Genomic DNA, 24,936 nt, shown 5'->3' on the forward strand with positions numbered 1-24,936 from the left:
AGACAAGAGTAGAAATATAAAAGATGAAAATAGTATGTGTTGGAGGGACCGTGGAAAGAAAAGCACACTAATGTACCTTGGAGCTGTGACTGTTCCAACTGTGCTGAAGAACAATTAGAAATTGAACCAGGAAAAGATTTTGTTTGTTTGTTTTTAATGTACACACTGAACTGGTAACATAGCTACTAGGTTTATATCCCAAAAACAAAGAGGAAGGATTTATATATACACCAAAATATTTGTAGTAGTACTTCTTTGTGTGTGATAGCAAAGAGCTAGAAACAAATTATATATCCTTCGATAATTAAACAGCTGAACAAATTGAGTAATATGGACATAATGTTACCATAAGAAATTAAGAATATGAAGAATTCAAAAACACTTAGAAAAACTTATATGAACCCAAATAGGAGCAAACAGAAACAGAACCTTTATATAATGACCACAATAATATGAAGGAAAATGAAATTATAAAATCCCAGAACTCTGATTGACATAATAATTAGGCTGCTCCTCCCTCCTTTGTTATAAGGGAAGGCTCTGTTGAGGGGGAAGTATGGGGAAAGTCACTGGGAAATAATCTATAGATTTTGTGACTGGAAAAACAGAAAGATTTGGCATGTTTAATTTTTTTCTTTATTTTATTTTAAATTTATGAGTAAAACAAGAATTTCCAAAACATGGTAAAATAAAAAGATGATTGCACATGAAACTACAAATATATTCAACTTGCTGTTCCTTTAAAATATGTAATAAAGTTATTGTATAAATTTCTTTTCTTCTTTTCTTTTCCCCCTTATTGCACCTAAAAGATGGCTATTAGATATATGTATGCATGTATATATACACACACGTACATATATATAAAACCATCTATGCATATTTCTACTTATCAGTTCTTTCTCTGGATGCAGATAGAATCTTCCTTCATATGTTCCTTGTAGTTTGGATATTTATACAAATCACAATGACTTATTCACTTGAAGTCGTTCTTTTTTTTTTAAAGTTGTTCTTAAAACAATATTGCTATTACTGTATACAACATTTTTTTGGTTCTGCTCATTTCACTCTTCATTATTTCAGGCAAGTATATCTATGTTTTTCCTAAGATTACAGAGCTCATCATTTCTTATAGAATAGTAATATTCCATCATAATCATATACTACATCTTGTTCAGCCATTCCCAGTTGATAGGCATCTTCACAATTTCCAGTTCTTTGCCACCTCAAAGTAAACTGCTATAAATATTTTATAATTTTTTAGATTATTTTTATTTTTCTTTAATCATCTTTGGAAACAGACCTAATAGTGGTATTGTTAGGTCAAAAGGTATACAGTTTTATAACTCTTTGAAAATAATTCCAGATTCCTCTCCAAAATAGTTGGATCAATTCTAAATTCTACCAAAAATTTGATAGAGGAGAAAGTCTGGAAGGGAAAATGAACTCAGTTTTGCACATGTTAAGTTTGAAATACCCCAAGAATATCCATTTCTAAATATCCAGTGGATAGTTGATGATGCAAAATTGAAACTCAAGAAATAAGAGTCATGAGTCTAGCCCATGAGAACTGACGACATAACCAAGCAAAAGAATGCAGAAGAGGACCCAGAACAGAACTTTGAGGTCCATTCATAGTTAAGGGGCTGTGATATAGGTCCCATGATAGTACAGGAGCTCAAGGATGGGCCAGACTGAAAGAGAACCAGGAGAGAACGAAATCAGGAAAATCCAAAGGAGAAAGTAGCCAAGAGGAAGAAGTGGTCGATAATATAAAATGTAGATAGGTCAAGAAGGAGGTATAACAAGAAGATAATATGGGATTTTATTCTTAAGAAGTGATTATGGGACAGCTAGGTGGTGCAGTGGATAGAGCACTGGCCCTGGAGTCCAGAGGATCTGAATTCAAATTCAGACTCCAACTCTTATTAGCTATGTGATCCTAGGCAAATCATTTAACCCCAATTGTGAAGAGGAGGAAAGGAAGAAAAGGAAGAGAAGTTACTTTGTAGAAATAAGTTACCATTGAATGATGAGGTTGGAAACCACTTTTCAGAGGCTTTGGGGAAAAAGTGAGTCATTCTGAAAACTAATATGAAACTATGTCCAAAACATCATGAAATTGTTCAGAGCCTTTGACTCAACTATACTGCTGTTAGGCCTCAGAAGAAAGAAAAGAACTCATGTGTACAAAAGTATTTATAGCAGCTCTATTTGTAGTGGCTAACAATTGGAAACTAAGTCGGTGCTCGTCATTTAGAGAATGGAAAAACAAATTATGACGTCTGAACTTAATGGAATATTGTTTTGTAAGAAATAAAGAAAGATGGTTTCAGAGAAACCTGAGAAGACTTGTATGAACTAATGAAGAATGATGTGAGTAGAGCAGAGCACAAAACAATTTCTACAATAAAAAAAAATTATAGACAATTAACATTGCTAGACTCGAGAACTCTGATGAACTCAATGACCACTTATAATTCCAAAGGACTTACAAGTCCTCCCAGGAGGTGATGGACTCAAGATACAGAATAAGAAACATATTTTTGGACATGGCCAAAATAGAAATTTGTTTTGCTTCACTATGTGTATTGGTTATAAGGGTTTTCTTTTTCTTTAAGGGGGAGATAAAAGGGAGAGAAAATAAATTTTTGTTAATTAAAAAGAAGTAAAAAAAAATTTTTTTAAAGAAGAAGAATGAAAAAACTGGAAGTACCATGTGTACACATTACTTTCAAAGAATTTAGGTATGGGATTAAAGATTCAGGACAATAGCTAGCCAGGATGGTGGGATCTACTGAGGGTTGTTATTATTGCTGCTGTTCTTTATAGATGGGGAAGACTGAAAATCTGTAGGAAATAGTTTTGTATCTTTTTTTTTTTTCTGAGACAATTGAGGTTAAGTGACTTGCCCAGGGTCACATAGCTAGGAAGTATTAATAAGTGTTGTAGGCCAAATCTGAACTCAGATCCACCTGACTTCAAGGTCAACACTCTATCCACTGCACCATCTAGCTGTCCCTATAGTCTTGTATCTTGTAGGAACCAGGAAATAGGAAGAAATCAATAATTAAAGAGAAAGGAATGACAGTAAAGGTAAGGTATAGGAGAAAATGGGAGAGACAGAATACCATCAAGTGTACATTCACAGGGGTTAGCTTTGGCAATGAAGAGAGTCGTTTCAGTGAATGGAGAAAAGGAGATAAGGGATGAGAATAGGAGAATGTGTGTTGAAAAGAAAGGGAAAAGCTCTATGCAAATGGCCTCAATTTTTTTCAGGTAAGATATTAGGTGAAGCTGTCTGCTGCAGAGATGGAGAGGGTACTATGGGACATAAGGAGAGATGAGAAGGTTTGAAATAACTTCTCTGGTAAATGAGATAGAGAATTAGAGAGGAGGAGAGCTCATACAAGAACATGTACATACCTACCTATATTAAGTGTATGTACATACCTACTTGCACATGTAAGTTTCTATCTGGACATAGTCATAGTACTGTGAAGTATACATTACTAAATTGTGATCGTGTATCATCCTGTCATTTCCACTGCAAAGGTCATAGCATTTCTAGGATTTAGAAGTGGGAGGGTGATTACAGATCATCTGGTCGAGAATCTACAGATAAGAGCACACAGATGGCTCTCTCTCTCTCTGTGTTTACCCTTCCCTGTTCAGCAAAATGAGGGTTTTTTACCTGCCTGTATCCTTCGTTCGAGGATCATCCCCTACCTTTCCCACCAATTGTGTGTTCTCTCTGAGTGTGTTCCTGTGTGTATTCGTACTATCGGGCTGCGTACATGTGTATGCATGTGACTTAATGCGCTTGAATTTGCGTGTCCAAACCCGCGCCTCTGGGTATGTCCGTGCGCCTCGCGTGCTTTCCTGAGTGTGCCTCCGCGTGTGCGTGTGTCCGTGTGTCTGAGAGTGTGTGCAGCCTCCGCCGCAGCCAGGGCCCCGCCCCTCCCTTTTCCGCACTCCCTGTCAGGCCGGTGACTCAGTGACGCTTTCCTGCGGCTGGAGCCGGAGCGGAGCCAGAGCCGGAGCCGGGTGGGCCCGGGCACCTCTGGGCTGTGAGTCCGGGCTCTGGGACGGGTGGTCATTTGGTTTCGTTTTGGGTGGGGGAACGCCAGGGACCGGGGCTCTGGTAGAGGGGACGGGGGAAGCGCCAGTCACCGCAGTGGCCCCCTGCTAGGGGGAAGACGCATCTCTTGGCTTCCCTGGGGTGCGGGGAGGTAGGTGAGTGAGAGGAGGAAGGAGGAGCGTCTCCCGCAGCATCCCCCACCCCCGCCAGAGCAATGGCTGGGAATGGAGGTGGGGGCGGGGCTTGAGGGAGGCCCAGGGAGGAGGAAGAAGGGAACGGAGAATGATGATGAGGATTAGGATGCTCTGGCTTTGCTAGTGCTCCACAAGGATGGGGGGTATGTGGGGGCGCTGATTGAGCTTAGAATCTCCTGACGCTCCCCTTCCCTCCTCACTAGCCTGGATCCTTCTCCAGTTCTGGGCCTGGCCTGCGCAAGGTCTTGGAGGTAGTGGGCTCCTGTCCCAGAGACTCTCTGGTGGCAGAGCCTACGGAATTGCCGATCTTGCCAGGCTAGGTTTTTTACCTTGGTGAATACCAGATAATTAACACTCACTTCCATATGTGTAATTAGTTATACATATATGCAAGTATCACATAGATACACATTAAATATGCCTTTACACTGTGTATACATGGAAACACAGGTACACTATCCAGGTATATTGCACACAGAAAAAAAAAATATGTGTGTGTGTGTGTGTGTGTGTGTGTATACACACACACACATACATATACAGCACACAATAAATACATGTATACAACTCTATACATGGACATATAGCAACCCACACATACATACATGTAGCCAAATGTATATACAGTGTCAGATGCACACACATGCTTGGTGATTTGGAGATGTATTAAAAGACAATTCTATAAAAATATTTTGTCCAATCCTCCCTCCCAACACTTTGTGGTGGCCATTTCCCTTTCTTTATCTTTTGTGGTCTTCTGATCATTGTCCCTGTCTTGCTAGGTGGCCTGGCAGGATAATTTCTTATTCTGCAACTTTATTCTGCCAATATATAAAATGGATGTAGTTGATGTAGTTCTCTGTGAGTTCAAATTCAAACTAGAGCAAGTATCTTTGTTCTATTCCCTGCCCATGGAAGTTATTCAAAGGAAGTGTAATGACTGATTAGATCTAGAGAAAAGGAGAGAACAGACAGAGCTAGGTATAATGGGCACCATAGCAACACAAGGTAGAGATATAAAGGACCTTCTAATGTGGAAGCCAGGAGGAGTCCGACTCAGCTATTCAAAGCCTTTCTACTCAACACCACAGTGTTCTAGTCTATCTAGTAATCAATCAATCAATCAACTAACCAGTATTTTATTAAGTATATATTATGTGCTAGACATTGTGCTAGCCCTCAATCAACTAACAAGTATTTTATTAAGTATATATTATGTGCTAGATATTGTGCTAAGCCCTGGAAATATAAATACAAAAGTAAGATAGGTTCCACCCTCAAAGGCCTTGAAAGTAGGAGGTGGGAGTAGAGAAAAGAGACACATGCACATTAATAAGTAAAAATAGGACATTTGCCAAAAATGCATGTCAGTAAGTAAATATGATATATATGTATATGAATAATGTAAATGAATAAATATAATGTATGTAAGTAAATGAATAATATAAAGTATAAAGAATATGTACACCAAAAAGAAAATACTAAATATAGATTTTTTTTAAAGTACACATGGTTGGGGGAGGAGTAGGGACTGGGAGGATCCAGAAATGTCTTCTAAACAGGGTGGCTCTTGAATTAAGCCTTAAAAGGAACTGGGAATTATAAGAAACAGCAGGGAGGAAGAAGAGCAGTCTATGCAAAGGTATGGGGACAAGAGAGGAAATGTGGGGAAGAGCAAATATTCCACTTTGGCCAGAACCTAGAGTGAGTGAAAAAGAAGAATATCCAATAGGTTTATGAATAGATTCTGAAAAACTTGAAATGTCTAACAAAGGAATTAGTATTTTATTCTAGTGAAAAATGGAAGACTGCAATTTCTTGAACAGGAAATGACTTGGGCAGTCTTTGACAACTGTAGAAATAGAATCTCAGAGTCACCAAATCTCAGGGTTTAAGGAAACACTTTCGATTAAATAGTCCAACCCATATACAAAAGGAATCCCCCATCTAATTTATGGACCAAATGGTCCTCCAAGAAGTGCTTGAATCCTTTCCAAGAGAAAGAACCTCCTATTCCCATAGGCAGACAGCCTTTTTCTTCTCTGGACAATTCCATTTTATTATTTTTTCTTCTCTCTCTTCTCCCCCCTCCCTGTCTGTCTGTCTTTTTCTCTGTCTCATTCTTTCCCTCTCTCTGTCTTTCCATATCTCTGTCTCTCTCTGTGTGTGTCTCTCTGTCTTTCTCTCATTACATTTTAAGTTCCAAATTGTCTCCTTTCCTCTCTCCCTACCCCCACGATGCTTTCTTCTATTTATCAGTCCTTTCTCTGGAGGAGGAAAGCATTATTTTTCAAGGATCCTTTATAATTAATTTGAGTATTTATAGTACTCAGAATAGCTTGGTGTTCACAATTATTCTTTGGATATTATTGCTACTGCATACAATTTTCTCAGTTTCACTCACTTTGTTTTTCATTATTTCAAACAAATCTTTCCATGTTTTTCTTTAGTCAATATGCTCATAATTTTACATATTATTTATATATGTGTTTGCAGATGTTAATGCATATAATTTCCCCCAATTACTTGTCAAAACAATTTAAAAATATTTTTTAAAGTTTTAAGTGTCAAATTTTATCTCTTCTCTTCTGTCCTTCCCCATTCCCTGAGACAAAAAGTAATTAGATATAGATTATACATATGCATTATGTAAAACGTTTCCATATTGGTTATTTTGTACAAGAAGACTCAAATAAAAGGGAAAAATGAAAGAAAGAAAGTAAAAAAGAGCATGCTTCAGTCTGTATTCAAACAATATCAGTTCTTTCTATGGATCTGGGTAGTATGCTTCATCATTAACCCTTTGGGATTGTCTTATATTGCCAGAAATAGCTGTCATTCACAGGTCTTCATCAAACAATGTTGCTGTTATTGTATACAACATTCTCCTGATTCTGTTCACTTCACTATGCATCAGATCATGTAAAGCTTTCCAGGTTTTTCTGAAATCATACAGCTTGTCATTTTTTATAGCACAGTAATATTTCATTACAATCATATACCACAGCTCGTTCAACCATTGATGGACATCCCTTTGCTATAATGCTTAGCCACCACAAAAAGTAGTTCATAGTTTCTTACAAAACAGTAATATACTATTACAATCATGTATCACATCTTGTTTACTCATTCTTTAGTTGATGAGCATCACCTCAATTTCCAGTTCTTTGCCATCACCAGCTTCATTATTATTAGGAAGTTTTTCCTGATACCAAAATTAAAATGGATTCTTTATCACTTCTACTCATCGATTCTGGTTATACTCTCTGGAACCTAACAGAGGAAATCCAACCTCTCTTTCATTTGATCTTGAAATACTTGAAGCAGCTATCATGTCCCTACTGAGTCTTCTATGAACTAAACATTTCAACTTCCTTAACCTAAACTCATTTGACTCAAGATTCTCCATCACCTTTGGTGCCCTCATCTGGATGTTCTTCAGCTTTCCATAATGTCACTTAGAACTGAACCCAGTACTCTAGGAGTGGGCTGACTACTGCAGGGTACACCTTATTCCTAGAAACCATACCTCTTTTAATGATGCAACCCAAGGGGAAATCAGCTTTTTTAAATGCTGCATCACATTGCTAACTCATATTGAGTTTGAATATAGAGTCTGTCCTCCTCCACTGAAATTATATATTTTTTCAAACTGTTGTCTAACCCTGTCTCCCCTATTCTGTAGTCATAAAGTTGATTTTTGAACCCAAATTTAAGACTTTATTTATCTCTTTGGAATTTCACTTATTGGATCCAACACAATGTTTCTGCCTATGGTGAATAGAGTGCTTACTCAGATATTTAATTTAGCTGTGTAACTCTGGGCAAGTCTCTTAAACCCTTTTAGTTTCCCCATCTGTAAAATGGGGATAATAATGGTAGCTGCCTCAGGGTTGTTGGGAAAATCAACTGAGATAACATGTAAAACATTTTGCAAACCATAAAACGCTATATAAATTCTAGTTGTTATTATTATTATCACAGTCATTTCAGTCATGTCTATTTTTTCATGATCCTATTTGGGATTTTATTGCCAAAGATATTGGAATGGTTTGCCATTTCCTTTTCCAGCTCATTTTACAGATGACAAAACTGAGGCAAACAAAATTAAATGATCTGTTCAAGAACACACAGCTAGTAAGTGTCTGAGGCCAGATTTGAATTCAAGAAGATGATTCTTCTTGATTCCAGGCCTGGCACTTTATCCAGTGCATCACCTAGCAGCATTATTACTATTAGTATTAATGTTAGTCATTAATATTAATATGACTATTATCCATTGTGTTAGCTATTCCTCCCAACTTTGTGCCATCTGTAAATTTTATGAACATGTATACCTTGATAGTTTTATCCAAATCACTAATAATTGAGGCAGGTTGTCTTAACACATAGAGTGCCAGTAAATAACACTTGACTTTGAAGCTTACCTGAGAGGTTTATTACTTGTGTGACCGTGAGCAAGTTAAATAACCTCCATGACATTCATTCTACCTTTCTTTAAAATGAATACCCCCTCCAGGTCTAAATGGGTGCTTCTGTAATATATAGCACAGGGAAAACAATTTGAGGCATGCATATGGGTTAATGGATAAGAGTACAGAATATGGAGTCAAGAAGATAAAAGTTCAAATGTAGTCTCAAATACTTAACTAGTTGTGTCTTCCTGGGCAAGTCACTTAATTCTGTGTGCCTCAGTTTTCTTATCTATAAAATAGGGATAATAATAGCACCTACCTTCCAGGATTTTTGTGAAGATAAAATGAAATAATATTTGCAAAGTACGTAGCACAGTACTGGCACAAAGTAGATGCCATAAAGATGTTATTATAATAATAATAGCTATTATTATTACTGTTACTATTGTTATAGATCTCTTGGAAAGTTCACTGGAGAATTCCTGCCATGTTGAAATTGAACCAGTCTGGTTAATCATTAAATTCTAAAGTCCTTTGATTACTTTCTCATCTAATCTGTATGTGTCTTGTGTTCTCTATAAGAATAGTATATAATTTTTAAAAAGAATAATATAAAATGCCTTCAGGTCCAGCTATGTGGCACCATGGATAGAGCCTTGGGTCTGGAGCTAGGAAGACTTGAATTCAAATCCAGCTAAAGCAAGTTATTTATCCTCTAATGCCTCAGGTTCCTTATCTGTAAAATGAAGATAATAATAGCACTTATCTTGGAGGATTTTTGTGAGGATCAAATGAAATAATATTCCTATTGCATTTTACAAATATTAAAATTCCATACAAATGCTATTAGTATTCTATTATACCTTATAGAATGTTTTGGTAAAATCTAGGCTAACTATTAATTTAGCATGTTCCCTTATCTACTAGTTTAATTGCTCCATTGAAAAAGGGGAAATAAGATGACACTAGTAGGACTCATTCTTGATGAAAGCATTCTTTGCTTTTGCTTTGCAATATACTATTACAATCATGTATCACATCTTGTTTACTCATTCTTCAGTTGATGAGCATCACCTCAATTTCCAGTTCTTTGCCATCACCAGCTTCATTATTATTAGGAAGTTTTTCCTGATACCAAAATTAAAATGGCTTTGCAAACACTAGTTCTTTTTCTCTCTGTTCTTTCACTACCTCCTAAATGACCCTATGTAATGATCCCTAGAAATGAAGTCAAGGTCACCAATCTTTATGAGAAAAGTGGTACAATATTTGTTTTTCTTCAAGCTTGAAATACCGTCCTCACTACCTACAGTCTTTCGACTGTTACCGATAATACCTCAGTAATCTTTCAGGACCAGAGACTGTAGTTCGTCTGGTCCAGATGTCTCGAATCCATCAAGAATAATTTACCACTTCTTTACTTCTTTTGGCAATCAACTCCCTCCTCACTCTGTCTATTCTGTCCTTTCTTCTGAAAAAGTCATTTTCCTTGACAGAGAAAATAAAAGGAAAATGGGAATGAATGGATTAACCCTGTCTTATCTCTGTTGTCTGTTATTATTATCTCATATACCTGAAGAAAAGCTCCTTTCCCTTTTTTGATCTTCCTTTTTCTCTGAATACTGGGGTTTTTTTTTAAAGAAAGGAAAGAAAAAAAGAAGAAAGGAAGAAAGAAACCTTTTGTGTGCATGTACTTAACTCCCTTCCAGCCTTAGCTCATTCTGAGCTTCAGCATTTCTGATGCTATTTTTACAGGACCATGCTGTGCTGTTATATTCATCCTGTATTACCTGGTCTTGCTTTTATTTTCTGTACATTTCTGTTTAAAGTCTAAGTTGGTTGGTGAGTTGCCTCTGTATCCAGGAATCCAAATCTAATTCTCAGACGTCACCTTTTTTGCTGTTTACTTTTGAAATGAGATTTCTGTAGCACATTCATTTGGAAATATCCAATGGGCAATTAGTAATATGGATTTAGAACTTGGAAGAGAGACCATCACTGGAGATTTCAATCTGAAAATCTTCTAAATAGAAACGATGTCACCATTTCATATTTCTGAGAGAGAGAGAGAGAAAACCCATTGATTGGGTTTAGCAACTAAAAGATCATTCCTAACCTTGGAGAAAGTAGTTTTAGCTGTAGTTTGAGATCAAGAGTCAGATTATAAGTGATTGGGAGAGGAGAGGAAGAGAAGGCAAGAATTGTAAAGAGCTTTGTATCTAAGAGTTTGGCTTGAGGGTGGGTAAGTGACCTCTACAATTCCTTTTACCCCTAAATCTGTTGTTTCTTGTTTGCTTGTTTGTAATTCTTTAATAAAAGAGACTTTATTTGCTTGATGGGAGATCTAAAGTTTTACAGCTTTTCCCCAATAAAGGGCCAACTGAGAGTCCTAAGAAGTCCTAAGAAGAAGATTCCTAAGAAGGATTTTTAGCTGTCCTTTGTGTTGATTTTTCCCATTCGATTTGTAAGCTCTTTGAGGACCAGTACTATCTTTGTTTTTATTTGTATTTGATTCCCCAGCATTTAGCTCAGTGCCTGGCACCTAGAAGGCATTTAATAAATGCTTACTGACTAATTTATGCACAAGGCAATTTAAGTCAGTAAACATTGCCAGGCACTGTGCTAAGCTTAGGGAACCAGAAAGGCAAAAGATCTCTGCTGTCTAAGAGCTTATTGTCTAATGGAAGAGGTAGAGGTGGGAGAAGGCATTAGTAGCTACAGGAAACAGGATAGGCTAAGGGAACAGATGGTGTTTCAATTGGGCTTTGAGAAGTGGTAAAGAGAGATGGCATGGAAGGCCTGGGAGACTACTTATACAAAGGCCCTGAGGTGGGAGATGGCACACTGGGAAAGCTCCTGTCCCCTCCTCCTCTTCACTTTATAGGATTCTTCCTTAGCGCTCCTGGTCATCCTTTCTCACTCTTGTTACAACCCATTAAATTTAGCAAACATTTATTAAGCACCTACTGTTAATAAGCTCTGATATCAGCGCTATAAATACAAAAGATAAAATATTTTTTCTTTACTTTTTCTCTTCAACAGTCAGGATGTTTGCAGTGCAGCCTGGGGCTCCCGAGCCCCCATTCCTGGGGGGCCCACCTGCCTCTGTATCTCAGCATGACTATGAACCCGACAGTAACTCCAACTTTGTGGCCAGCACCTATGATGCCAATGAGAACTGGAACCGGGGACTCGGGGGAGCCAGGGGGCCGGGTCTAGGAGAGGGGGAGCTGACCCTCGCGCAGAATCTGCCCTCAGTCCCCTCTGACAACCAGGCTCTCCTGGGAAAGAGGCAGGCCTCTGCCCATGGGCTCCTGGGGCCCCAGCCCGAAGGCTTCTTCCTCCCTAGGGCAGGGGAGATGCGCAGCCCACCGGAGGGGGCCGAACTCCCCATAGCTGCAGGGCCTGAGCCAGAGAAGGGGGATGGGGTGGGGGCCACAGCTGCTGCCGGCTCCCCCTTGGAAGATATCGGCTATTCCAGCAGCTCTCTGAGTGTTGAAAGCCCTGAGAGCAGCCCAGGTCCCTCCTGGGACACCCCCAGCCCCTGTCCTGGCCCCCCAGAGCCCGGCCCGGCCCCCGATGCCTTCCTACCCACCGTGACCCAAGCGGTGCAGCAGCTGCTGGCTCGGGAGCGATACAAGGAGCAAGAGAAGGAAAAACACCACGTTCACCTGATTATGTATCGTCGCCTGGCTTTGCTACAGTGGATCCGAGGCCTCCAGGGCCGCCTGGCTGGCCAACAGGCCCGGCTGCAAGAGAGCTTTGACACAATCCTAGACAACCGCAAGGAGCTCATCCGAGGCCTCCAGCAGGGGCTGCCACCTCGACCCCAAGACAGGGGCTGAATGCTGACTCCTTCCCAGCCTCCCTTCCCAGCCTCCTCCCCACTCTGTGAACCATTGCTTCCTAAAGTCAGTCTCACCTGGGGTCCGCTGTCATCAGCTTTCCAGGAGCTGATGATCCTCTTTGGGGGTTCTCCCAGCCCTGCTTCCCCTTCTCCCTGCTTCTTAGGAAGGCCCCCAGCATCATCACCATACCCCTCCCCAGACACCCTGTGCTTCTCTGCTAGGAGATTTATGGGAGGTAGTGGTCATATTTTCAGATTATCCAGAATTTGAAGAATCTAGTTTGTCCCTCCCATCACCTCCATGGTAGAGATTAATCACCTGTGAGCACCCTGCCTAGAATGATAGATTGTCAGAACTGAGAAGGCCCTTAGACACCTCATCATTCAAACTCCTCAATGGGCAAGTAAGGAGATTACTGCCCAGAAAGGGGAAGGAACCCAAAGTGTAATTACAGAGTTGGGAGCAGAACTGAGATTAGAAACCAGGTCTTTTAGTCCAGGACTTGACTTGGAGTTCTGCCTTCTCAACCAGATTCTTTACCTGAGTTCTGACCACAGTCACCTGAGAAAATGGTTATCGGTAATATTCATTTATGACATCTCAATAAAAAAGAATGTACATTTATAACTTAGAATGTAATGAACAAGATGTTTAAAATGTTGAGCAAAAGCTGTCTCTGAGTCTTCTGTGCTAAACTCAAAGTATTTTGGACGTTGAATTTATTTGATAGTATTTTTTTTAAGCAGCCTGCCAACGATAGGCATTCTGAAGCTCAGTCTTGCAAGGAAGAATACTGGGACTAATGAGTGAATGAATGAATGAATGTTGTCTAAGAAGGCTACCTGGCATAGGGCAGTCCTTTGGGTCTCTGGGGAACTGAGACCCTGAGACAGCTACTCCTCCTGTTCAGTTTTTGGGAACTGGGAAAGAAATGAATTGCAGGTCATTAGGGGCATTCAATAGTGCATAGAGCGCCAGGTTTGGAATCAGGAAGATCCATTTTCCTGAGTTCAAATTCAGCTTTAGACACTTTCCCAGCTATTTAATTCGGAGTAAGAATTTAAGCTCTGTTTGCCTCAGTTTTCTCATCTATAAAATGAGCTGGGGAAGGAAATGGCAAACCGCTCTAGTAGCTTTGCCAAGAAAACCCCAAATGGGGTCACAAAGAATCAGACATGACTGAAAAACAATTGAACAAAAAATCAGCTCTAAATCTATTATTCTCCCATGCAACTCATAACTGTATGGGAATATTCTTTGAGAAGTGGTGATCTAATTTTTATTTAAATGCCTCCTTGCTGATCAGTTTAGTTGTGTGACAATTCGGGACCTCATGTAGAGTTTTTTTGGTAAAGATATTGGACTGGTTTGCCATTTCTATTCCATTGCCATTTTGCTCATTTTACAGATGAGGACACTGAAGCAAACAAAGCTAAGGCACTTGCCCAGGGTCACCTGGCTGGATTTGAATTCAAGGCTTCCTGACTCCAGGCCCAGAACTCTATCCACTGGACCATCTAGCCACTCATTCAGAACTGGATAGTTATCTAATCCAACCCCATCATTTTATAGATGAAGAAACTAAGAACTAAAGAGTCTATTATGATCCTAGGAATAAGCGCATGTGAACATCCAGATGGGTTGTGTTATTTTAGGACCTCAGTTTTCCCATCTGTAAGGTGGGGAAGTTAGTTAGGGAGACTCTTTCTAAGAGGTCATACAGCATTTAAGTTTGGATCTGAAATTATAGAAGCTACTGGCTGGCCAAACTGGCCCTCCCTCACTGGGGCAGGGAAAGGAAAATGGTTGGATTCTTAGGCATTTCTTAAATCTTCAGCTGTGTCTGCCCTCAGGCAGGCAGTCACCCTTCCCCATTCTCCTTTCTCCTTTCATAAATTTCCTTTAAGAGCTTTAGGCTGTTTGTTTTCCAAGAAAGTTTCCCTTTGGATCTCTAATATTAGCAGCAATACAACCTGAACTGAGTTCTACAATATAAAAGAGAAGACTCAATAACAGAGACTCTGCTCTCAATGACCACTCGTGTGAGGGGGAAAGGTAGCTCTGTTTATATGAAGTGTTTGGTATAAAGGAAGGCACAGACCTGGAACACACATAGGTGTCCTAGAACACACATCCAGGGGCTCGTAAAAATTTCTTGGGCAAAAAGGGATCACAAGTGGAAAAAGTTTAAGAAACCCTGTTCTAGTCCAATTCCTTAATTTTATAGGAAGTGACTTGCCTAGAGTCATAAGGGCAATTAAGTGGCAGATGTGGGACTTATTGACAGCCACACACTCTACTCAGCGTGTCCTAATTTGGCAGGGTCTCTCTTTATCCTGACCACTCTCCTTAGGACACCAGCTTGGACTCTGGCAGGAGAAACAGCATGGCCTAGTGGAGAGATAGCTAAACTTAAGAAATCCTGGGTTCAAATGCTCACTCAGATTTATCAGCTGAGATCTTAAGCTGCTCACAACTTCTAAGGACACTGCCTAGAACTTAACTAAATAATTAATGGATTGATGATTTATCAGTGTCCTTCCAAAAATATGACACAAAGAACTGAACATCATGTTCCAGACATGGGCAGATTGGAGCAGCACAAAGTGAGACTAACCTTATTCATCTAGGTACAATAATTGTCTTAATAAAATGATATGGATATATACATATTATATATCATACATATATTATTATTACACATATTATAACCATACATGTTATTCATATACATATAATATATATTATGTATACTATATATTATACACATATTATTATACATATTATACTTATACATAATATACACATTACATATATCATTACATATGCACATATTATATATATATATGATTGTATTAGGAATTCTAATATCACAGGCTGTGAGGGGCAAATCAGCAATACTTTTCGTTCTCTCTGTATATACTGTTTCTTACTCATAATACTCCACCTTTACAAAGAAAAGAGGAAGGTGCATTTTCTTAACTCTTCTCAGCAGCCAAGCTCCCACAAGTGGGTATTTTTTGAAGTACTTATAATGACTGTCCCAGCTACTATGCTAAGCTCTGGAGTTGCAAAGATAAACCTGAAAACAAAAATAAAAATAGTTGCCCTTATCTTCAAGGAGGTTACATTCTACTAGGAAGTTATGAATATAGAACATATAGAAAGATCAGTGTAGATGTGGTACTTTGAGGAGGAGGGAATGTCACAAAAAAAATTAAGGCAGCCTTTTTGATTGGTTTGGAAAGGCTCTGGGTAGGAGGTGGCCTGTGAGCCATAAAGGAAGCTAAGGATGCTTTGAGGTAGAGGCTGGGAAGGAATGCATTCCAAGTATGGGATGATGATCTATTCAAAGGCACAGGGTCTGGAGCTGGAGTGCCAGCTCCGGGGAAAAAGCAGCAGACCAGTGGTCTGAAATATTAAGAGAGCTAATATGGGACCGGCTTAGAGAAGCAGATTGACCCCAGATTGTGAATGTCTTTAAATGTCATGCTCAGGGGATTAAATTTTATTCTAGAGGCAACAGAAAACCACTGATGTTTTTATAAGAGAGGAGTGATATGGTCAGATGTACTTTGGAAACTCTAATACAGAGAGCACAACTCTGATGGTCTTTCTTGATCCTTCTACATGAAGTCTTTCTTGATTCCTCAGGTTTCGAAACTAATGAATACTCCCCAATTTTCTAACTTTAAAAATAGGAATTAATGAATGATAAAACATTAAATATTTGCTATGTTTAAGGCACTGTGCTAAGCAGTGGGAATATGAATACAAAACACATAGACTGCCCTGAAAGAGCTTACATTCTAATATGGAAACGTAACACAATATGGAAGAGTGGCCAGGAAGGGTTGTTTTACTTAAGAGAAGTCACAGGAATGGTGAGTAGAGATGTAGCATAATTGATTGAAATGTCCTTTCTAGGAATGGGGCTGATAGTTTGATCATTGTTCCCAGAGCAAGATATGAAAGGAGGGAGGATCCTGGAAGCAGCACAGCAAGAAAACGACCATAATATAAGAGTGATAAGTCTGTGTCTGAGTCTACGTACTAAATTCTTATTAATCAGGAGCTCAGGGCTCTAGGGAGAAGGTTGATTGCCTGTTAGGAGGTAGAGAGCATATGCTATCTCATCCCTCCTCTCACTTCCCCTTGATTGTAAGCTCCTCCAGGTACTGCAGGTAAGAGCTGGGTAACAAAGGTGTATGAGCAACCCAGGAAAAGGTCTTAGTAAGCCATCAGAGGTGCTAATCACACACAGTAGAATGGGATGAGAACAATTTGTTCAAATAGCCATGAAACAGGGGCTATGGAGCACTTATCCCTTGGTCAGACATCAAAAATACCAAGGTCACCCACTGCATTCTGGGTTATCACAGTCATTTGTTTTTGTTTTTTATAAACATTTTTATTTTCAAAACACATACATAGTTTTCAACATTCATCCTTGCAAAATCTTGTATACCAAAAAAATTTTTCTCCTTCCCTTTCCCTCACTCCCTCCCCTAGATGGCAAGTAATCCAATATATGTTAAATATGTGCAATTCTTCTATCTAAATTTCTACATCTATCATGCTGCACAAGAAAAATCAGATCAAAAAGGGGGAAAAATGAGAAAGAAAACAAAATTCAAGCAAACAACAAAAAGAGTGAAAATATTATGTCCTATATTGGATTGCTTGCCATCTGGGGAGGGGGTGGGGGAAAAGGAGGGAAAATTTGGAACACAAGGTTTTGCAAGAGTCAGTGTTGAAAATTACCCATGCATATGTATTGAAAATAAAAAGCTTTAATCAAAAAAAGAAAAGAAAAGAAAATACTATGTTGTGATCCACACTCAGTCCCCACAGTTCTCTCTCTGGGTGTAGAGGACTCCATCACAAGTTCCAGTGGGAACTGGCTTGAATTACCTCCCTGTTGAAAAGAACCACGTACATCAGAATGAATGATTGTGTATTCTTGCTATTGTTGCGTACAATGTTCACCTGGTTCCACTCACTTTACTCTTATTTGGATATATCATAGAAGGAATTCCTTTACAAGGGTGGACTGGAGGAGGGAGCCATTGAGGTCTCTTCCACTTTTAAATTCCATGACAGTAAGTCTCCTTCTACCTCTAATTTAGAAGTCTTCGGTTCTATGGCTGTGAGCTCTTAGGGAAGAAGGGCGTTCCAAAGAAACCTTGGAAATTCAATAAGAGGAAATGACTCATCTCTTCCTCTCCAACTTCTGTCAGGAATCCTAGAATATTGGAGCTCAAAAAAAGAGATTCAGTGGTTTCCAGCACAAGTCCATGGCCAGTTTCCATGATCCATAAAGCATTCATAATTCAGGGCACATTTTGTTCATCCATAGGTCATAGTTCTCCGAGCCACGGAGGGCCATCATACAGAGACTTGGGAGGGAGCTGCTTAGAGGCAACTAGGTGGTGCAGCAGGCCTGGAGCCAGGAAAATCTGGCTTTCAATCCTGCCTATGTGATCTTGGGCGATTATCTAATCTCTGCCTGCCTCAGTTTCCTCAAATATTAAATAAGGATCTTATGATCCTTAGCATTTTCATTAGAACTGTGAAAATCAAGATATCTATATAGCATCCACTATGTACCTATACATAGTAGGTGTTTAATAAATGCTTATTTCCTTCCACTTCCAGAGCATTAAAAATGAGAAGCAGTCCCTCCAGCAGTAGAGAATTTAAGCTCGCTATTTTGTCATGCCCATTGCTCTACACTGCCTACTTTGACTTAGAAAACAGCGATCTAATCCATCGCCTTCTACAGACACACTCCTTTAACCCCCATCTGTGTCAAGATGGTAAAAACACTATTAAGTCCCTCAAAGTGTATGTGTATGTGCCTGGTGTGGGATAATGGACAGAGACCGAGAATGAACAGGCGGGCGGACCTGGAGGAGTCGATCTCTGGGGTCCCTCTCTGGATCTGCGATGTTAAGACTCTCAGAATGAGTGAGTGGGGCAGGAGGGGGTGAGAGCAAAGGGGAGCCGGGACACATCCCCCTTCCCAGCAGCTGCTTCGTCAGACTCCCTAATCCGTGGGCCCTCCCGGGGGCCGCCCACCTCTCCTGCCTCCTCCTCATGAACCAGCAGCAGGAGGAGGAGGAAGAGGAGGGCTCAGTGTCAAGCTTCTTTTCAAAGGCTGATGGGCCCTTTCGGGCCCCCCACGTGTAGCCACTTAACCCCCAGCACAAAGGGCCAAATGAATGGGCCCAGAGCAGCGGCTCGTGCGAAGGGGCCCAGGCTCAATGGGTCTCGGGAGCTGGGTGTATCAATTGCTTTGCTTCAGCAGCCCTCTATAGTCAGGGCATGTGCCTGGGGCGGAGAGGAGGCGGGCTGTAGGGACCAGGATGGGGTGTCACTAACCAGGCAGCTGCCTCTTGGTTTTTATTAAGCAATGATTTATTCATCCCTATGGACCGAGAGGGGCCTAGGGATGGGCAGGGGGAGCAGGCACCATTGAACTAAGTTATTCCTGCAGAAAGCTCCCTGGCTCTTGGGGATCTGTTAAGATAGTAGTGAGGGGAACATAATTTCTCATTCCCTTGCCCTGGGGGTTTTTCCTTGTCCATTCCCCTGCCTCCAATACATCCTCTTAGACATCATCTTTGTTCTAAAACACATCTCCCTCAGGATAACACATATGACTTTATACCCAGATACCAAGGGATATATCTAGGAGCACCACAGAGCAGGGAAGGGCAGTCTGAGTGAACTGTGTCTGTTCCTCACTTTCCCATAATCCAAGAATTGAAAAAGACATCAGGTACCCTCTGGTCCAACGTGTATTAACCTGGGGTTCACAGAACGTCAAAGAGGTTTTTTATTTTATTTTATGTTAAACATATTAATATATATATACATATATTAAATCCAATATAGGTATACGTATTTATATAATCATCATGCTGCACAAGAAAAATCAGATCAAAAAGGGAAAAAATGAGAAAGAAAACAAAATGCAAGCAAACAACAATAAAAAGAGTGAGAATGCTATGTTGTAATCCACACTCAATTCCCACAGTTCTCTCTCTGGACCATCTAAAGATGGCTCTCTTTATCACAAGACCCTTGGAATTGTCCTGGATCATCTTACTGTTGAAAAGATCCAAGTCCAAAAAAATTGATCATCCTATAAACTTGTTGTTGCCATGTACAAAGGTCTCCTGGTTCTATTCACTTCACTAAGCATCAGTTCATGCAAGTCTCCCCAGGACTCTCTGAAATCATCCTCCTGATCGTTTCTTACAGAACAATAATATTCCATAACATTCATATACCGTAACTTATTCAGCCATTCTCCAACTGATGGGCATCCTCTCAGTTTCCAGTTTTTTTTTTTTTTTTTGCCACTATAAGAAGGGCTGCCTTTGTGGATAGATTTCAGGAATCTTTGAACTTAGGTGGGATAAGAATTACATCTCTATGTCAGTATAATTAGTTTCTTTCAAAGTTCCATGTATTTTATTCTATGTATTTAATAAATATTATCCTGAGACAAATGGAACAATATCTGATTTGGTTTCTGTCTGTTTTACTAGTACCTAAAACAGTATCTAACATAGAGATTATACTTTGAAAATGCTGAATTGAAATGAATTAGTGCCAGGACTGCCCCTGGGGCGGAATGAAAAAGGATTGCCCTCCCCAGGAATCCGTGAAAGAGGTAACTACAAAGTGCCACATCTCAACTCCAATCCCTAGACTTGACAGTGGAAGGAACAAAAAGATACTTGGACCCAGTCTCATGGCCTTAAAGTGGGAAGTGACAACAAATGTTATCATTCTTTATTCAACCAGCTCCCTACCCAGGTTAGGGAAAAAGGGGAGAAGGAGAGATCAGGGGTCATTTTGTTTATTACTTTCTCTTTGTGAAGCACTATCCCTAATCCAGCCCTGACAGATGAGATTCACTCCTTTTCAAATTGGAAGATTACTTGTAGAAACTTTGGGGAAAGGAGAGAAGATTGAGAATAGAAATTCTTGAGGGAGAGCTTGAACAAGCATTTATTAAGTGCGAGTTATAGTGCTAAGAACTGGATAAGGATAAAAGAAGATTCCTGAAAGTCTGAGGGAAGAGAGGAATAAACATAGAAGGGAGGAGAAAGGGATAGATGTCAAAAGTTTGATTTGGGTTAAGTATAAGAAACTAAATTATAATATAAAGAAATTTGTTTATCTACCTCTCCCCTCATCCTAAGACCATGATGGCTAAATCCCTCTGTCTTTGTCTCTCTCCCTTCCTTCTTCCCTTCTCTGTCTCTCTTTGTCTCTGTTACTCTGTCTCTCTCTGTCTCTCCTTTTCTCTTTCTTTCTCTCCCTTCCCCTTTCTCTGTTTCTTTGTCTCTCTCTTTCTGTCTCTCCCTCTCTCTTTTTGTCTCCCCCTCTCTCTTTCTGTTTCTCCCTCCCTCCTTTTTTCTCTCCCCCTTCTCTCCTCTGTCTCTGTCTCTCTCTTCTCTCTCTCTCTCACACACAAATCATCGTAATAAATAAAAATAAAAATCAATATCAGGAGTGAGACTGGGAGAGCTGGGCTACAGTGCCAGGACCCAGCCTAGCCAGGGCCCTCAGGCCCAAGTAATTACTTTGTCTTGGAGAAAACCAATCTGTCTTAGTTGGCAGGGGAGAGAGGTGGGAGACATCGGGGTGGGGTAGGGAGGGCCAGGGGGCTAAGTAGAACTTGGCTCAGCTGAGTGAGTGACAGGAGGTTAATGCCGGAGCTAGGGGGAATGACTCCCACTACCCTCTATATCCCCTACCCACCCTCAGGGTCCTCAGAGATGACGTGAGATGTTCAAAAAGTCCAGGGGAAAGACGGCTTCTCCTTGGCTAACCTGGCCCGCGAACAAGCAGGAGATGGAGGAGGGGGTGGGGGATGGGCCGGAGGGATGGGCCGGGACCCAGTGGATGGAGCCCCCTGGGCAGAGGGAGCAGGGGGCGAGGAGGCTCTGCTTTACATTCTCGGACATTCTGATGGAGAAGGAATAGGAAACTGCAAACATTGCCCAAGTACCCGCCCGACTAGCTGATGTGCAACTAAGCCTCTCGCTTCCCGAAGGGGTGAGCGGCGCTCCCAGGTGAGGGCCAGCACCTAGATGGGAGCCCACCTGGGTCCCACAGCGACTCCTCAGCCCCGGCCCAGCGGTCCACAGCCCACAAGCACCTCTGGCCAGGCTAGGTGGCTGTGACATTGCTGCCCTCTGGTGGTCGTATGGCACTGACGCCACCACCAGCTCCCCAGATCCTGCCCCAGCTGCTCCCCATCCCCGGCTCTTGGGGAAGGGGCCAGAATCGGCCCTCCTCACGGAAAGAAATGAAAAAAAATGTCAGAATAATCTTTAACCTACGTGCATATGGCTGCAGAGGGGCTTAGCAGAGGACGGGCCCTTCCTCCAGTTCCCTTCCCCTCCCAGGAGCACATACCCGGTCCCCCTTTTTGCCCACCAATGCCGGACCCCTCAGGCAAAAAGAGGCTTTAAGCAAGACAACCTTTCTTGCTCTGAGCTGAGATTCCTAATCTCCGGAGAATCTGCTCTTTTTTCCATCATGCAATAAAGACCGGATCTCCTTGTTTTGAGTTTGAGGCTTTCTGACTCAGGTACAGAGAGAGAGCGCGGAACATTGAATAACTCACGAAGTAAGAGAATTCCTGGTTCAAATTCTCCGTTTATTAATAATACCCCCCGTAGCTGTGAAACATTGACCAGGAACTACATAAATGTCAGTTACTTGTATCAGAGGAACCTCTGAGGGCAACACCAGGACTTATTGAAGCAAAATCTTGGCGTTCAACCCCAGGTGAGAACTCTCTAGTGGTCTTCTAATGTCCCATCAGAGAGGTGTCTCTGGGTTCTCACAGTCTATGATAGTAGTAGAACCCCTGGCTGTTGTTCATGATCTTCATGACCCCATTTGGCGTATTCTTGCCAAAGATACTAGTGGTTTGCTATTCCCTTCTCCAGCTCATTTTACAGATGAGGAAACTGAGGCAAATTTGCACAGCGTCACACAGCTTTTAAATGTCTGAGGCTGAATTTGAACTCAGGCCCTCCTGACTCCACTCCCAGAATTGAGATTCACTGAGTCACCTGGCTGCCCACAGGTTTACCAATTTGCAAAGGCTTTGATGAAAATAGAATTTATGCAGTACTTTATGTTTGTGAATATCCTCCAAGGAAAAGTCTAGCCAAGATTCCAGGGGCGCAGCAGCAGCAAGAGGAAATTTTGGCCATAGCCAAGGTCCTTCCCCAAGTCTGGGCACAGAAGAGATCCTTAATAGATGCTCGTTGAATTGAATCAGTTCAATCAATCAAACATTTATTAAATGCCCACCATATGCCAGGCACTGTACTGAGCACTGGAGAAAACAGAAAGATGAACATTTTTTCAAAAACTCAAGGAAGTCATGTTTTAATGAGGGAAACAAAATGTGTGTGTATGTTGTTCAGTTGTTTCAGTCTTTCTGATCCCATTTGGGGTTTTCTTGATAAAGAAACTGGAGTGGTTTGCCATTCCTTCTCCAGCTTATTTTACAGATGGGGAAACTGAGGCAAGTGATGTGACTGGCCCAGTTGCATTTAAACTTAGATCTTCCTTAACTCCTGTCCTGGATATCTGTACATTATAGCACCACCTAGCTGCTCTATATGTATATAAATAGCTATAGCTATAGATAAAGACAAATGACCCATTCAGGAAGGCAATCATGGTTGCAGGGGGGAGTGGGGAGAAAGGGAAAAGAAGCAGAAGGAAGGCATTGAACTGAAATCAGGAATTCCAAGAGGTGGAGGAAAGCATCAAAGGACTATTAGGCCATCTAGCCCACCTAGCCCATTTTACAGATGAGGAAGCTGAGATAGAGAAAATATAGCTAATTAACCTTCAAGAAGGCTAATGGTGCCTCCTTCTCTTGAGATTTTAAAGCAGAGATTGGGAACCTTTTTTCTGCCAAGGACCATTTGGATATTTATAACATCATTCGAAGGGCATACACAATTATCATCTTATAGAGTTCAAGCAGTGGGAGGTTATTGTTCCTAGCTTCCAGCTCATCATTGCCTGCAGTTGCCTTAGCAAATGATTTCAAGGGCCTTATACAACCTTCGGGCCAGACATTCCCCACCTCTTATTTTAAATATTAATTATTAAATAGACTTCATTGTAAGCCCATATTTTAAAGGAATATGACAGTAGAGAAAACCGCCACCTTATTCACAGATTCCCAACCCCACACCAACCCAAGCTGGCTAGTGAACAAAAAAAGCCAGCTGGAGGGATTTCTTCTTGCATTTAACTTTTATCTGCCATGATTAAATTTATTTGACCACACACCAGGTATAGGAAATATATTCTGGTAGGGGTGTGCCTCAGCTGCCCAGATGGGGTGGGGGGAAGGAAGGACAGTCATAGACAGAGTCAGAGATAGAATATTTAGTTTCCTGATTCCATCGCCCACCAAAATTTGTTTCCTGAGATGGATGTTGAATTTTCTTGTTTGCTTTCAGATCCCAAAGAATTCAAAGAAAAGGGGCTAAAGGTCCAGGATTGGAGAAATGGTCCCTGCTCTCCTGGTGGTCCACAGTTGACACCTTTGTGCGAGCCACTGGCCATGGACAGGGTCACAGCTCAGGACGAGCTTTGGAAATGACAGGATGATAGTAACATTGAGGGCAGGGGAAGTAATGTGGTTAACTATCCCTCCCTCCCCCCAAATGTGACCAACAGTCACATGAGACTTCCCTTCTCCCCACCCCCGCTCCCCAAAGGCTCAAGCTTCCCTCCTGGCCACTGGGATCTAATTTTTCACATTTGGAAAACCCAGATGATTTTTGCCCGGGTCCATCTGGTTTGCCAAATAACCTGTCTCTTTGATAAATAACGTAAGTTAAATTAGACAAGACAAAGAGTTGGGTAGGCAGAGGCTGGCTTTCCCCCTTAAGAAGAAGAAGAGAATGGGGGGAGGGGAACAGTGTATGGGTCAGGCCATAACTGGGCTCAATACCTTTCTAGACTTCACTGTAAGCCCATTACTTCTCAAACCTCAGTCTGGCCCCGGTACCCTCACCTAATCCTAGGTAGCTGGAAGCCCCTTTCCTCTCCTACATTATACAAAAGGGAGTTCAGGCACTGGGAAAGTGGGGAGCCTAGAACCTTCACCCCACAGCTCCTGAGATGATTTCTCATTCAGGGCCCTTGGGGAGGGAAGCCAGGTGTCGTGCCTGCCCCACTCCGTCTCACAATGCCCCCAAGCAGCAACTGTGGGTATATCTCTCATCGAAGCAGGAGTCCCTCCCTGCGTAGCCTTCCACCACAGGGGAGAAGCAGATCAATAACCTGGAAATGAAAAGCCTTTGAGGTGAGAGCAAAAGGAGGGAGGGAGA

The 24,936-nt window shown here is 41.2% G+C and overlaps 1 protein-coding gene across 1 annotated transcript; it reads left to right on the forward strand.

Moving 5' to 3' along the window:
* Nucleotides 1–3,844: 3,844 nt before the first annotated feature.
* Nucleotides 3,845–13,207, forward strand: C3H1orf216 (chromosome 3 C1orf216 homolog). The gene is made up of 2 exons (XM_051987667.1): nucleotides 3,845–4,070; nucleotides 11,733–13,207. Exon 2 carries the CDS (start codon nucleotides 11,738–11,740, stop codon nucleotides 12,533–12,535), a length of 798 nt encoding a protein of 265 aa, XP_051843627.1. The 5' UTR covers nucleotides 3,845–4,070; nucleotides 11,733–11,737; the 3' UTR covers nucleotides 12,536–13,207.
* The last annotated feature ends 11,729 nt before the right edge of the window (nucleotides 13,208–24,936 follow it).

This window comes from Antechinus flavipes, chromosome 3 (assembly GCF_016432865.1).
Source record: "Antechinus flavipes isolate AdamAnt ecotype Samford, QLD, Australia chromosome 3, AdamAnt_v2, whole genome shotgun sequence".
Taxonomy (NCBI): domain Eukaryota; kingdom Metazoa; phylum Chordata; class Mammalia; order Dasyuromorphia; family Dasyuridae; genus Antechinus; species Antechinus flavipes.

What these genes read in the sequence shown, in the direction of transcription:
- C3H1orf216 (XM_051987667.1), top strand. Translation starts at nt 11,738, where the DNA reads ATGTTTGCAGTGCAGCCTGGGGCTCCCGAGCCCCCATTCCTGGGGGGC.